At 40.3% G+C, this 16,521-nt stretch overlaps 1 protein-coding gene across 7 annotated transcripts in view; it reads left to right on the forward strand.

The window, feature by feature from the left end:
* Positions 1-16,521, forward strand: part of FRMPD4 (FERM and PDZ domain containing 4) — a 310,006-nt gene that overhangs the window by 187,872 nt on the left and 105,613 nt on the right. For 6 of the 7 annotated variants that reach the window (XM_062603855.1, XM_062603848.1, XM_062603849.1 and 3 more), the window contains exon 2: positions 5,865-5,981. In XM_062603855.1, the coding sequence (XP_062459839.1) occupies positions 5,865-5,981 (117 nt within the window). Of the gene's footprint in view, positions 1-5,864; positions 5,982-13,775; positions 13,920-16,521 lie in introns of those variants that run through there. The other variant, XM_062603851.1, reaches the window with a different exon arrangement.

Genomic DNA, 16,521 nt, shown 5'->3' on the forward strand with positions numbered 1-16,521 from the left:
AATGAAGTGCCTCCCCTTTCCGCCTAGTAAAGCATTGCAGGAAGAAGGAATGAAGGTTATGACCAAGACTAACCTTTTCTTTTTTCTTTTTCAAATTATTTGGGAAAAAAAGAATTGGAGGGTTTCAAGTTTGCTACTACTTTTTATTGCTGTTTTAAATCTGTCAGCAAAGTGCAGGCTGGGGTTCTTGGCCAAGGGATTAAAGACTGCCACAGTGGTATGGCAGATCTCCCAGGTTTGTGTCCAACATCATTTCTAAGGAAACGAGGACTTTGGCGTCCCTTGTCTATGGAGAAGGATAAATGTAAACGTGATGTTCACCTTTGGGGTGAGCATACTAATCCTGTATACTGAGTGTTATGCACGAGTAGACACTAAATATGCTAAATACAGCTGGGGAATTCCAATTTAGTCTAGGGCTTTCTGTCTTGCGTTTGCCTATCTGAAGCAAGCGGGTTTTGTCTTGCCCTTTATTTTTGCTGCCATGTGGCCATCTGTGAAGCCATGGAGTAGGCAGAGATTAATCTGAATGATAAAAACAGCTGCTAGTTTTAAGGTGAGCTGTGGGGAATGTTTCACAAGAGGCTGCACCAGCAGACCTGGACGAGAGCACGAACATCCTGACCCTCATCAGCTGCAAACCATGGGAGTCAAGAGGAATCAAAAGTTAGAACGCTGAGATGTCTCCGAGAACTGTAGATATTGAAACAAAGACGTTACTGAAGACAAAGATGTAATGTTGTACCCCAGACTTTCCCAGGAACTAATGAAAGTCTCCAATGTGGACTGAGGGGACAAAAAAATGTGTCTTCAAGGAAAATGGGAAGTAATAATGTAGCAGAAAGTGGTAACAGAAAAATGTGCCTATACATCTGGGTACAAGTAAGCTGTTCAAGCAAAGGCGCGTGGACAATAACGTGATTGGTTGAAAAGGTGTGTGATCAGTAATGTCATTGGCTGGGAAAAACGTATGATGTTGCAAAATATACTGAAAAGAAACTAACTGATACTAACAATTACTAACCGCTAAGCAGGGGTCTATAAAAGGCCTGTAAGCTCATTCAATAAATGATTTCAGTTGCACCATAGCTGGAGTCTGTGCCTCCATTGCCACAGTGAACCAGTTTACTTCCATTAGCACAAGAGCAACTAAGATGTTGCTTAAGTAGGACTGTCTGATACTGGGAGGACGGAAATGATGCTTTTATGTCAGTGCCAGTTTACACTGGTTTAAAATTACAGCCTGAGAACTTCTTTTCTACCGGTTCATTTATAATAAAATTTACAGGCTTGGGCTATAGAGGAGGTACAACTAATAAGTCTATCAAGATTTCTGTAGCAAAGTCCTGTTGAGAGGATTCTCTAGTTTCTGGTTAAAAAGATAAGATTTGGACAATGCTTCATGCTTATTTTCTGACTCTGTAGATTTTTTTTTTTATTTTTTTTAAACTGAATTTACCAAAAAATTTAAATGTTTGATTTTTTTGTATTTTAAAAAAAGAATGGTGCTGTTTTCTGCTTTCAATTTTAACACTATCTAAACTGCTCTGGACATCAGGCTCTAACAGTATGCTTTAAAAATTCAAACTGTTCTACTTTTGATCTTTGAAAAAGAGGTGGATACAATTACATACTTTCACTTCTTGTTTGTACCATGGTTTATGCTGAGTATGTTCTGCATATCACGTAAGTGACATACTGCTGATACAGTACAGGAGGCTTTAAGTGTGAACTCCTGTTTCAGTCATGCCTCAATCACAGAGCAGAGAAAAGACTGGCCCGATGATGTTCACTGTTGTGCAGCTGTTGCATTTGCAGTCAGAAGGTAGGGCACACTGTGTCCTTTCATGCTACTTTGGTGATTTAATGAACTGATTGTTCAATGTGAATCAATTGAGGATCAGGTTTTATAATTCTGCATCAAGAATATCAAAAGCAGGTTGATGGAATATTGTAGGTAATGCTGCCATGTTTTCAGACATCTGCTGGCATGATGCTAGTCTAGGCTTTCATGATGACCTTTACCACCTCAGAGCTGTGAAGTGACAGGCACTCCAGCAGCAGGTCTGATTGCTGTGAGCTAGCAGGGCGGTGATGGACAGCAAGCAGTGAGTTAAAGCACTGCCAATGCTTCCTCCGCAAGCAGACTTGCTGAGGTTGAAAGCCTGTTTTCTGCATCTTTCTGTCTCTGGAAGTGTGGAAGTCTTCCAGAAACCTAGGCAGTCTTTGTGTGCTCATCTTCCTTTGCCTGTGAGGGAAGGAAAAGTCAAATGGTGATCAGCAAGCTGAGAGATTTATCCAAGATTATCTGCAGGGAGGTAGGATTTGGACTGGAATCTTCCATGGCCTGATGATCTTCCTCACTAATGCATCCTCTTGACTTAAAGCCTGCCAAGATGGCTTTGTGTTTTCCCCCAGGTGAAATGCCTGGCCTGCTTATGGTTTCTTCTGCAGCCTTTTATATTCTTTCTGGCATTTATTTAATCTTTGCCGTGTTTTGCCCTTTGTGAAATGGCTGTTGAACAGAATCCTTGCAGACAAGCAGAACAGGATTTAACAAATGGATGCAGGTGAAAAGAAATAATGCAGTTCATTTGCTCCTTTTTTCAGACTTTGCAGGCAGCTGGAAATCACCAGCACTAATCACCTTTGAGTGTATAAACCTTGTTTTGTTGTTATGACATGAGTGTTTATTTTTGAATTGTACAACAACTATAGGAAACTTTCTGTATTTTTTTTTCCCATGGAGCCACATCACTGAATTTGCACACAACTAATGTAGTTGTACACAGTGTCTCAATTGCTAATTCCTCTCCCACGGATCATAAAGTCTGGAAGACCTGATCAGATATAGACATACCTGTAGTTAAGCAGGACAGTTATTACTCATTCATATACGATATGATTCTGACACCATTAATGTTTTAAGGGCTCAGAAACAGCTTTCAGGGCAGTTGATTTTAACTTAAAATCCACTAATGTTATAATCCATACAAAGATGAGCCCTTAGTTTGAATGCAGAGAGGGATAGTATTGATCATCATCACTAACCTGTGCTCCTAGAAATTATCTAATAGAAGTTTGATGTGCTTTATCAAAGAAGGTAATCCTGCCCCTTTACTCTGCTCTCACCTGGAGTATTATGTACAGTTCTGATGTCCTTAACATAAAAAGGACATGGAGCAAGTCCAGAGGAGGGCCACAAGGATAATCAGGGAACTGGAGCACCTCCCGTATGAAGACAGGCTGAGGAAGTTGGGGCTGTTCAGCCTGGAGAAGAGAAGGCTGCGTGGAGACCTCATAGCAGCCTTCCAGTATCTGAAGGGGGCCTGTAAGGATGCTGGGGGTGGACTGTTCATTAGGGACTGTAGTGATAGGACAAGGGGTAACGGGTTAAAACTTAAACAGGGGAAGTTTAGATTGGGTATAAGGAGGAAGTTTTTTACTGTGAGAGTGGTGAGGCACTGGAATGGGTTGCACAGGGAAGCTGTGAATGCTCCATCCCTGGCAGTGTTCAAGGCCAGGTTGGACAGAGCCTTGGGTAACATGGTTTAGTGTGAGGTGTCCCTGCCCCTGGCAGGGGTTCGGAACTAGATGATCTCAAGGTCCTTTCCAACCCTAACTATTCTATGATTCTATGTGGGAATTTAAATATCACTATACCCATTTTATAGGCGGAGAAGCTATAGCACAGAGCTTGTGAAACACATTTAAAGTGAAAAGTGTTAAATGCACTGGTATGCATTTATAGTCCGGATAAAATAGATTACTTTCTACTTTATTTAGTTAACTGCAGTGTTTAGCATCCCAAATACTCTAAAATGTAATTTGAATTCTTTAGATGTGGTTAAGCTGTCCTTAGCTTGTAGGACGGCTCCCATCTAAAAGAAGGTACCACCCTTTCTCCGTCTGTCAAGCATATGGAGAAACAGGAATGCTTAAGCTCAACTTTACATGAAACAGCATGAGAGAGTGTTGAAGTATTTGTTTTCTTTGCTCAGATGCCTGTTTTTTTATCTCATTCCTTTGATCAGGAATGGGTTTGCTGTGTTTATCTGGAGTAATGTAGCAAGTCTGACATTTATTTGTTTCATTAGCCATGAGTAACTAATTTTATTAAGATTTCTAGCATGCTCAAATATTAGATTTAAGCCCTGTCTTATGGCAAATACTGGTATTTGAATATGCTAACAGAAATGTTTTTCTATTCCTTGAAGGTACAAGTACTTAATGTAATTGGTAAATCAGATGATATCTAGCACTCCAGTGTAAAGCTCTCCTTTACATGTAAATTGTATTTTGAAGCACCATATCTTGTCTCATTAGTGATTAATCCTTGAAATAAAAGGGGAGGGGAAAGCAACTAGTTTGTTTTTAATGATGCATTCCCTCTTTTGGGAAAGATTTATTGTGTAGAACTTTGTTGAGTTTAGTAATTTGCAATGAATTGTTGAGTTGTCCGTGGAGACCAATTCTATTTCTTCAGAAGAGTGTTTGTCAGGTTACATTGTTCTCTGTTTCTCTAAAGGAACAAGTTCCTACATCTCTATCTAAGACAAAATATAGTAAGTTTCTTGCTAGCATTTGAACTTAAATAAAACTAGCAAGTAAAGCTAAGCTTGAAATGTTTGATGGGCGGAGAAAAGGCAGAGAGGGAGAAGGCAACTAGTTCAAAACGTGCTCTTACTTTGTGTGGTTTCGGTTTGCATGTCTGAGTTTCAGATTGTATTCAATGTTGTGTACTAATTCATCTTTGCCTGTCTGTGATGCACTCTCAGCTGGTCTTTAGCATCTTTGGTTGCCCTGCCTCCTTTTGCTGCTCTGTCTTTTTCAGATTGTATATAGACTAAACGACTTGATTAACTTTGCTGAAAGACTTATCTTTTGCCTTCTCTACCTCCAAGTCCCACAGCAGGAAGTGGGAATGTGCAGTAATATCTAGCTTCATTCCTGCAAGTGAGGGGTAAAATATCAGTGCAAAAGTTGGCGTTTCCTATGGGAAACTATGAGGGATTCTTGCTAACTGTATCTTTTTTGTGTAAGGGGGCAGTAGATGGCACCTCACAATGTGTTTCAGATCTAGTGGAGAAATAGTGTCCCTTTGTAGTGCTGCTGGCTCTCCCTCTCATAGTTCCATGAGCTGTGTATGCTACTCCATTACTCAAGATGATATGACTTGGCTCTTGCTTGGGGGGTTGGGAATACTAGCAGAAGCATGCTCAAGCAGTGGTGTATGTATGCAACAGTGTGCGAGTTCAAAGACACTGCAGCTTTATTAAAAGTTATTTGGAGAAAGAGCTTAATGGATATTGATCAAGTACAACAACATCTGCGTATGGAATCAATTTAGCATCCATATGCAGAAGTGCACCTCTCAGAACTGAGAGTGGGTGTTGATGTTCCTTCTCATGTAGTACACCGTGTGTGTGATCTGCAGCCATGTGCTGTGTTGTTTGGTTTGGTTTGGTTTAGTTTCTTGAAATTTTTTGCTAAAATTGTACTGACAGCTGGCACTTGAGCAGGGGGGTGGTGATGAATGAAAATGCTCCCTGTTTCTTGTACTAAAAACTATTGAAAATTAGTATTTTGGATATGGGACTGATAGGGTATGACAGATTTACCAGGCAAAGGCTTGAACTCAAGACTGGTAGAAATGACAGTTTATCTTTCCACTGACCGGACAAATATCACAAATGTAAGCAGACCTGCTAACCTGTTTTCCCTTGCCTGGGTTTTGGCTGTATGCTTCACAACTGTGTAACTATTTGGATGCCAAATGAATAATGTAAAACAAGTAAATTGGAAGAATAAGTACCACAGGCCCTTAATTTTTTTTTTTTCTCTCTTCCCCCCCGAAACTACAGCCACAGGAACAAGTCTTCAGCGTGGCCTCACTCTTCAGGGACCTGGAGCTTGAACCAGGGGACACCTTATGGATGGGAGATGACGGCAAACAGAGATGGAAGAGACTACTTCATCAAGTAAGTGGGCAGTGTGAGCTTGCCGCCTACAGCACAGCACTGCAGCCTTGCTCTTGACTCAGTGTTTCTCTGTGGAATCCTAATTCATGCTTCAGCCTTACAGAGTTCAACTATTTTGATTTATGACCCATAGAGAGCTCTGACTGTACTTTACTGTGCCTTGTTTTGCTACTTGGTCATTTCGTTTCTCCAAGAAAGCACTGATAATATAAGGACCTGTAATTCATCAAGGAATTACAACAAATGTCATCAATAAAAAAATAAAACCAAAAATGCCATGTTTAAAGAACGAGGCAGAAGGTCAGTTCTGACTGAGACCAACAATTCTCCTCCCTCTCTGCCAAAGCTCTTTTAGTTTGTCTAATATATTCATTATACTGGTAATGAGAAAGTGTATATATGCAGCTTGTAGAGTAAATATTCCAATTCTTATATTTCCCATAGTCCTTTAGCTCTGAATGTAAAGGTTTGCAAAATAAATGTCAATGTGGATGATGTGATTGCAAACAAAATTACCTTTTTTTCCCCGGTGAAAACTGTGCATAACTATTCTTTAAAATGCCTTCAAGTGGCTTGGATCAAATACAGCTTGCTGTGTTAACAGATATACTCTTACATTGCTTTGGAATGTCTTCACTAAAAAGGGGTAATGGTGGTGAGTCAGCAGAACCACTGGCTGATTTTGCAGCATTAGATGCTTTAGCTTACATCCCATTTTTAAGGCTAACATTTTGATTCTGCTCATGTGAAAGGTTGGTTGTTTTTTTTTTTTCTTCATTTTTATGTTTTTCAGTCTGGTTAGAAATTTGCAGGTGCTTAAAAAGGTTCTGGATGAGAATTACAATTCTTTCTTTCAACACAGAGTGGAAGGATCAGACTTATTTTAACTTGACGATCAAAAGCCTTTAAGTAAGTCAAGATTCTTAATCTGGAAAATCAGAATTGTGCAACATAAGAAGGAGGGTCCCTCTTACTCTGCTTTATTTTCCTTCCCATTTTGCCCATGGTGTGTACCTTGGCTTTCTAGGACACATTTGCTTTTAGAGTCAAAGGAACATTTGTAGCAGCTTGGTGTTCTGCAGCCTTTCAAGATCTAGAATGATTTCAGACCTGCCCAAATTGGAGCAAGTTGTTTGAGTTAACGAGGGCTCAAAAGCTGACACTGAAATGTTGTTTTCTTCCTTGAACAAGTATTTTTCATGCTTTGCATGTCTGTAAGACAATGGGTGCAGCACTGGACAACATAAAGCTGAATACCAAGGCACAATATAGCTGTATGAGCATAAGTTGTCTGCCTGAACTAATTAAGTTTTTCAAGAAGTATAGATGAGTCTCCAAAGTACTGTGCAGATGTGACTGCTGCTTCTGTTACTCCAGCTAGTGAAAGGACCTGTGCACCTTGGGTGTCCATTTTTTCTGCAGACTGTTGGTATGCCAAAAGAAGTGGTAAATGCCCCATCCCTGTTGGTGTTCAAGGCCAGGTTGGACAGAGCCTTGGACGACATGGTCTAGTGTGAGGCATCCCTGTCTATAGCAGGGGGTTGGAACTAGATGAGCTTAAGGTCCTTTCCAACCCAAGCCATTCTATGATTCTGTGTTCTCCTCTGTGTGACTGAGATTCATTTAAAAAAATTAATATCCTGCTTCTGAAGACAAGCACCACATTTGATTTCTCCTCTTTTCTCACTGGTCACATAATGGGATGCTGCACTTGTTGTGTAGCTATAAACAGCTGTGGCTTACAAAATGCAGTGAATTAGTACTCATTAATTTTGCAATTTGAGAGTGTTTTCTAACTCTCAGTAGCTAATGATTATTTTGTTTATTTTTTGGATTGCCTTTTAGTATCTTAAAGTGCCATATCCCTCTCTTAAATGCAGAGAACTGCGTCTCTCAGGAACATAAATCCATACCAGGCAGTGCCAAATTACACATGAAGTAATGTTAGGCTTGTTGTTGTGATTGCTTTTTTTTTCCTGTGCTCTAATAAGGTGCTTGCTTTCCATTACGTTTGTGGCCCTGGTCTTTCTTCCATTTCTCTCTGCATGTGGATTGTAGACTATGGGGGGGGGGGGGGGGATGGATAGGCTGCTTAAAGGGTAAAGAGAATGAGACCTCTGAGGAAGCTGATCTGCAGAAGCCTTTGATATTTTGTGCCAGACTTTCTTACCCACTGATATTCTGAGCAGTCTTAGGTGTAAGTTGAAAATGCTACATACATACACATTGTGTGAGTTATAGTACTGTTGTGGTTTAAGCTCAGCCGTAAATCATACAGTTGCTCTCTCACTCCCCCCAACTTTTCTTCCCTTCCTGCCCCTTCCCCCCCCCCCAACTCCCAGAGGGACGGAGAGGAGAATCGAAAAGAATGCAGCTCCCATGGGTTGAGATAAAAACAGTTTAGTAACTAAGGTATAACACAAATCACTACTGCTACCACCAATAATAACAATGATAAAGGAAATAACAAGGGAAGAAAATACAATACCACCCTCCAAAAAGAGCCCAACCAAGCAGTGGGTGCCCTTCCTGGTAACTCCCAGTTACATCCTGGGCATGAGGTGCTGTGGTATGGAATACCTCTTTAGGTAGTTTGGGTCAGGTGTCCTGTCTCTGCTTCCTCCCAGCTTCCCCTCCTCCCTGGGAGCATGAGACTCACAAAGTCCTTGGTCAGGGTAAACATTTGAGCAGTAACTAAAAACATCGGTGTTATCAGCGCTGTTCCCAGGCTGAAAGTCAAAAACACAGCTCTGCGCCAGCTACTAAGAAAGAGAAAAAATGACTGCTACTGCTGAACCCAGGACAAGTACATATTCTAATATCAAATGTTTCAAGGTAACAGCATTGGCTGTAACACATACAGCAGCTATGTCTCCACAGTAGTAATGCATCTTGCATTAAATGACAGTGTTCTGGGATGCAGTGAAAGCCAGTACCTTCAGAAACTGCAAAATTGGGCAACCATTTTTGGAACCATGTACTGCTGCACCAAATCACCAATAATCCACCGTTACTAGTGAACTATCCCCAGTAGCTACTACAGTGTGAATGGATACTTATATGAGATGTATCTTTGTTTCAGAAAAATGACCAAAGACCAAATACTCCTAGTGACTTTTTCAGTGATCTCTCTATAGAGGTATATAGTACCTGTCCTTACAGTGCCTCTTCCTTGGCCAATGAGAAGCCCTCTTTGGCTTTTGAAAACACTGCTTTTGCAAATACTGCATGAAAATACACAAATTAAAACAGAATTTAATTTTCTTTCCTTCATTTTTCCTTCATTTTTCAATCCTGGATTTTAGGACTGAAATAGTGAGAAGATTGTTGACAGTTATTTCAATAAAGATGTGAGAGGGATCAGCAAGATAACATTTCGTATTGTCTCCAAGGCTTTTTATAACCATACAGATTAACAAATTGCATCACACTGAAGGAGAAAAAGCAATTCAAATCCTTCACTTGGTTTTGATTAAAGATGTATAAACCAGGTATTATCACAATGAAATGTGTATATGAATTCTGTACAAGCAAATAACATAATTCATAGCAACATTAACTGCTTTTTAGTTAAATAATTTACTTAGTGCCATATGTACATAACCATTCAACTGCAAGCAGACATATTGTAATTTTGAAATTGTGGGAGGAATAGAGAATCCAGGAGAATCTTTTAGTGAAATGACAAGTAATTATATGGTGCCGGTGCAAATGCTTTAAGGCTTGAATGGGAAGAGATGTTTATTCTTTCTGCTGAAGCAAATTTGGTTTCTTTCAAATGTCTCAAAGCCCTATGGCCTGAGTTAATCAGGGGCAGCTTTCATTGCTAGGCAGCACTTTTGTAAAAGTGAGAGCAGAGCCTTTTATCAAAATATTTTCAGATTGTGCTATCAATTCATTATCTCTTCTATACAGATGGCACAACTGGGGGCACTTTGCAGACCTCTACAGTACATTTTCATAAGTTTAGGCCATGATAAATGAAAGTTTAAGAACTTCACAGTCCCTTGTAACTTGCCACTTTTAGTTGAAATAGCCTTATAAGTAATAGATTTCAGTACGGGAGGACAGCAGTCATCTAGTATTCTTCCAGTGTGTTTCTGTACTGCACAAGCTGTATTAAGCTGGACTTCAATATGAAATAGTTTGCAGTGTATCTATAATAATTTTAGAAGCTTATTTTCTTTACATTTATTATATACACTGTGTATTATATGATTATGAGAAATTTCTGTAATGCTAATTTTAATACAAACATAACACTTACTAGAAATATATTTGGTGTGAATATGGGGTTTCAGGGAGGTAGCATGGGAAAGCAGGAAGGTTTTGGCTGACTTTGTCCACAAAGGGTTTAGCCTCATAGCAATTTCAGCTCCAAAGTTGCTACTGCTATGATCTCACTGATTTTTGGACCTGTACATTTTTGCCCTTTCTCTTGTGTCAGTCTTGCTGCTTGTCAGAATTGGAGGGGAATTGACAGAGGGAAATAAACTAGCAAAAGCTAGTGAAAAATCAGTCCTACACAGAGAAAGCAATGAATTTTATGTAAGTTCAGCTCCCTGAGCCGTTTCTCTGCAAGGTCTGAAAATGTTGCAGAGCAGTTTTGCATGGAAAAAACCTCTATATGTCAGCTGAGCCAGCCTTCTTCTTGGAGCATGGCTAATGCCAGGTGATGAGCAGCATTGCTGACACACTGAAATATCTGACTAGTGTGGGGACAGGGTTGCAACAGACATGTGTTGGCTTAAGCTGCCCTAAAACTGCACTCAAAGATGCAAGTTGAAGTAACATTGCTGCCATGAAAAGTCATACCCCTTTGATTCACGTTCTTATTTAATTCCTAAGGCATTGGGTACTTTGGTATTTTTGTAGATCTGGCTTCTGTCATACAGGCTGGCCAGAGAATGAATTGAGAGCAGCTCTGAGAAGAAAGACTTGAGAGCGTTGGTTAATGAGAAGCTTGACATGACCCAGCAGCATGCAATTGCAGGCCAAAAAGCCAGCTATATCCTGGGCTGCATCAAAAGGAGTGTGACAAGCAGGTTGAGGGGGATGATTTTCCCCATCACCTCTGCTCTCCTGAGACCCCACCTGGAGTACTGCATCCAGCTCTGGGGCCCCCAACACAAGAAGGACATGGAACTGTCAGAGCAAGTCCAGAGGAAGGCCAAGAAGATGATCAAAGGTCTGGAGTGCCTCTCCTATGGAGACAGGCTGAGACAGTTGGGGTTGTTCAACCTGGAGAAGAGAAGGCTCTGGGGAGACCTTAGGGCAGCTTCCAGTACCTAAAGGGAGCCTACAAGAAGGGCATGTAGTGATAGGACAAGAGGGAATGGCTTTAAACTGGAAGAGAGTAGATTTAGATTATATATTAGGAAGAAATTCTTTACTATGAAGGTGGTAAGACACTGGAACAAGTTCCCCAGAGATGTGGTAGATGCCCGATCACTGGAAATGTACAAGGCCAGGTTGGAAGGAGCTTTGAGCAACCTGGTCTAATGGAAGGTGTCCCTGCCTCTGCAGAGGGGTTGGAACTAGATGTTCTTTAAGGTCCCTTCCAACCCAAACCATTCTATGATTCTATGATTTGAATAAAGACCAAAGAATGTGAAGTCAGATTAACTGAAAGCAAATGTAGGCCTTCCCATGTGGACTCAAAGTAACAGTGGTCCCAGTAAGGTGAGGTAGATATTGCAGTATTACTATTTTAGAGGGGTCTCTTAGGTCACCTTATGGCTATATCCTTGTTTTCAAGACATGCTGTTGATTGTGTTTACTTTTAACTCTTGCTATTTGTTGCCTGGGAGAGGATGACAGGGTTGGTCCTTGTTACCAGTCTGGTTGGCTTCCACTTTCACTCGAAGGACTCTGACCATCTGCATGTACTTCATGCATATTTGCTTGCTTCTGTGTTGCAGTCTGGAAGAAACTTGAGCAAACACCTGGGATTCCAGACAAGAAATAAAAAGCACACCCAAAGGTCAAAGCCTGCAGTATTACTGCTTGGCTGGAAACCACAGGTCAGCCTCCAGAGCGCGCAGCAAAGCTGGGAGAGACCTACTCGTCAGAAGTCTTTCTAAATCTTGTTATGTTAGTATGGCGTGTTTGGTACACCAGTGGAAACATGTCACAAAACATTTTGATCTCTTGAAAGCCTGCTGTTGTTTTTCACTGGTGCTTTTGTGTTCAGTAACAATTCTTCCAGACTTCTTCCAGGTGTATCTGGCAAACTTAAGTATTCTTCCCTCTCAGGTATATTATACTGTGTATAGTACCAGCTCCGTGATTTTTGGCTTGTGAAATCATTACATTTTGGTTGTCCTTGCTTGGCTTAGTAGCTATGCTATTTGTAAACTGTGGAATTCTTGAATGTCACCTTTTGACCCATACATAAAACAGGTAACATTTGTGTTCTTTGGTACCTAGCACAGCTCACAACATCCTAAATTCTCAAAGCATACAACATACAATGTTTCTTTATAATATAGCAATGTCACCAATGCCATGTTATTCTTCTGTACTCAAATACTTACCTACATTTTTTTTAGTAGTCTTCATCTTTAAGTGTTTGCTGTGCTTAGAAGAAGAAACTCATTCACATTTTCCAAAAGGTGGAGTGCCTCTGTGCATGGTGGTTGCATCCTGTCTGGTCTGCGCTGTCCTCCTTGTGCACCCAGTTCTCACAGCTAGCCAGCAGTGTAGAGTGATGGAACAAAGTCAATGATGATATTAATGGCCTATCAATCAAGCATCCTGTTTATTAAGGGACACTAATTTATACCAGATGCTAAACTGAGGCTCAGAGCCTGCTAATCAGTTTACTTCAAAATAAATTAGCACAGAATAGGATCGAACCATTCAGGCTTTCTTAATTTATTATTTATTTTCTCTTGGTATGTCTAGCCCTACCTCAACCTTCCTATCCATGTGTTCCGTAGGTTGTACATGCCTATTGGTAGTTTAGTCCTTTGTCAGAATGTTTCTCGGGAATTTGTTCTGTCAGAAAGTTCTGAAAACAATCAAAGGATATAGAATATAGTGGACGCCTTGACTGTTGTTGCTGTGTTGTTCGTCTTCCTGGGTTTTGAAAAAGCTGCTGTTATTCATACCTTAAGACTACCTTAGTACGTAAGGCCGTAATGAAAGTTTGAAGCCACAGGAACCTTCTTCTGCCCTGTAGGTATGATGTTATATAGCACTTTACTGAATGCATTACATTCCTTCATCTCTAAGTACAGAAGCAGTGTTGACTAGAGTCACTGGAGCATTTATGTGTCATTTGCAAAAACCCAAGCAACACAGCTGCTGCTGCTCTGTCCTCCATGAGAGCACTTGTGCTCATGCAGGGTGTTGAAAAGAAGGTTCATTTCCTTCTCTTTCTGATTCAGGTTAGGAATGTGAATGAAGGCAGTCTGTATGCCAGGATAATGCCTTAAGCCAAAGTCTGACTGCCCTGTGCCTCTTCGGGCATCTCTGCTCCCAGGTGAGGCACCAAGGGAAGAGGCAGTGGAATCATGCTCTCTGGCCCACTTATTCCCACGTCCCTAAAAGGGACATCCAATGAGATTGAATAGCAGGCAGTTGAACCGTGACAAAAATAGTACAACCTATATAATTAGCAAATATAACTCTCAGCTACAGGTTACAGGAAAGCCTAAAATGCTTCATAGAATCCAAACGTACATTTGCAATGTATGTTTGTAATGAGTCTTCACTATTAAATTACATAGGATTAAAAAGAATTAGAGCAGATATAAAATCTTACATTTCAGACAAGCGGGTGAGTCAGCTGCTGACTGCCTAGGGCTAGGACGAAACTTCCTGTATTAATCAGGTTATTCTATAATTACAAGCTTTCTTGCACCTTCCTCTGAAGCGGGTACTGAGTGCTGTCAGAGAAAGGATACTGGACCAGGCGGACAACAGGTCTGATTGGTATGGCGATTCTTGTTTTTTCTATTCTTTTTTTTTTAATTCCCTTGTCACTAATGCAGATTGTTGATATGAATAGTGTGCTATTAGAGTGCTACTATGCTCATTTCAGACTGCATACAAATTTGCTTTCTGTTGCTAAGGGTTTGACCTGCTCAAGGACAGGATCATTTGGTGGAAGGGAGAGTGGGGTAGAAGAGATGAGCAGCAGCAGGGACACATGAATACAAGTGACTGTTTAAAGCAAATGTGAATAATTAGAGAAGGAAAATTATGTAGCAACCTGTTTATGTCAGTGGTCTGCCTAGAGACAACTCAGGCATATGGTGAAAAAAAGTTTTGCTAAATCAGCTCAACCTCCTCAAAAGAGAGAATGATTTAGCAATTGCTCTTCTTTCACAGAGAACTGTTGCTCTAGCCATAAATATGGCAGGCATAAATATGACAGACAAAATTATGTTAATATTGACTGGGATAAATCATTCTTACAATGAAGGGAATAATAGCAAGGAGATACTGATTTATGGGGCTATTTTATTTTAACTAGAGCATGGAAAAAATTGAGGGTTCATTGCATTGTAAGGGCGCTGTACCTAAGCTGGTTGGTATGCAGTAATTCAGGAGCTAGCCAGATCCTTCCCTATCTCCTGTCTTGCTCTTTCCAAGTCCTCTCTGCACGAATGTGCAGCCGTCACTTGTCAAAACAGGAAGATTGATTCCTCACACTGGAAAGGTGACGGAAGTTATACAAGAAGGTATGAATGTGGGCAAGACTACTCAGAAGAGAAGCTTTTGCTCAGTCATTAGGCTTGGGTTGCCTGGAGTTAATTGTACTTAGGTGGAGTACAAGGAATTATGTACTGTTTGGGCCATGTAGGACCTCTCCTACAGTAAGGTCAGTGTTTTGATTTAGTCCTCAGTGTTTTCTCCAAACACAAAGTGAATGGGGACTCCATAAAATTCAGAGAAGTATTGCATCCTGAAAGCTGTTATTCTTGTAGGTTTGCATGTGGGTTAGGAAGCAAAATAAAACTTCTGAAGCACACCCCATAAAAATAAAATAAAATATAATAAAATAATCAAGGTATCCTAACCCAGGGTCACAATGTACAGAGCAGAGAAAATGAAATCATTATTACTCTTACACGCTTCTGGGTATATGTTTCATATGGCATACCAGTATCTCTTCTTTGCATTACAGCATGTAAATGCATCTGTAGAAACATTGCTTCAGTGCAGCAAGGTGCTTCTCCTGGGAGTGTAGAACAAATGAATTCTTATAAACGGTTTGTGTGAGAACGATAGCCCCAGTCAGAGCCTGCTTTTTCAAAGATCTCTCTTGTAAAACAGTGTGTTCCCTACAGAATTGGGATTAAAACTGTCAGGTGCTGCAAACCCATGCAGATGGTTGGGAGTGTGGTAGTAGTTTGTAAGAAGCTCCGACTCTTTTCTTTGTTCACAGGCTGGTATCCCAAATGGTGCAGAGGGGCTCTGCTTATAAAACAGAACCAGGCTAGTTGATGCTCCTTAAAATTAAAGAGGGAAAAAGAGCCCCTGAAACACCAAAAAGGTAGAGTAATCCTGTAGGCTGTGTTCCGGGGCCCTAATGGCCACAAGCTTGAAAAAAAGAGTAAGACGAAGGTATCTGATACTTGGTGGTGGAACTGGGACCTTTCACAGCAAAGGCTAGGTGAAAACTTCCTCCAGAGCTTCAGTTGTGGCATTAAGAGAAAATGTGCTGGAGCTCGGCTGTAGAGCAACAAAAAGGGGTGAGAATTAGCACAGTGTATAGATGCTGTTTAAATAACGCAGTTGAAGCACACCAGGTCACCATAGTTTATGTACAGAATTTAAAACAAGTTATCTAATATGTTAATGCTGTGCCAGGAAATGCCATATTGATAATGCCTTTCCAGCAGTCATTTATATACTAAGGAACTGCATGCTGAGGTACACAAAAGCCAGCACTGAAGAAGCTGTATTTGTCCTTTTGGCTTTATTTCTGTCATATAGTCATGGTTTTCTATAAAGAAAATCAAGTGTAAACCTATTGTAAAAGGTTCTTGTCTGGTTTGTTTTTTTGGAACACCAAGGTAATTTGTTTTAGAAAGACAAGATGATACTACCAACAAAAGCCGACTGAATTTTAATTTTCATTTAGGTTTTAATTGCCCTTCTTACAATAAAGTGCTGCTTAATTATACTCAAAATGCCCAGCTCCCAAGCATAATGCTAAAAATCCTCGCATTATATATGTTGTCATATATGTATAAGCTTAAAGAGAAGAAATAGTTTAACTGAACTCAAATTAATCTAGTCACTGACAACAATATGACTCACTGCAATATTTTGAAAGCCATTTATCTAGTGTTCACTAGGATCCTGTGCTGTTCCGCAGAAAAACTTCAATTTAAAATAAACCAATCAAACTCTGTGGATGTGCAATTAAATATCACCATGGTAACGGGGATTAAGCACACAAGGTAAAGACGTGCCGACAATGCAGAGATTATTTCAAGTTTCTTACTTTTACAGCAGTAGCCAAATGAATTTACATTTTCTGTATCAAACATTGGGAGATGTAAAATGAAAGAGATTGAGGTAC

Source organism: Pezoporus occidentalis, unplaced genomic scaffold (assembly GCF_034315485.1).
Source record: "Pezoporus occidentalis ecotype Australia unplaced genomic scaffold, CSIRO_AGI_Poc_V1 ctg81, whole genome shotgun sequence".
NCBI classification, from domain to species: domain Eukaryota; kingdom Metazoa; phylum Chordata; class Aves; order Psittaciformes; family Psittacidae; genus Pezoporus; species Pezoporus occidentalis.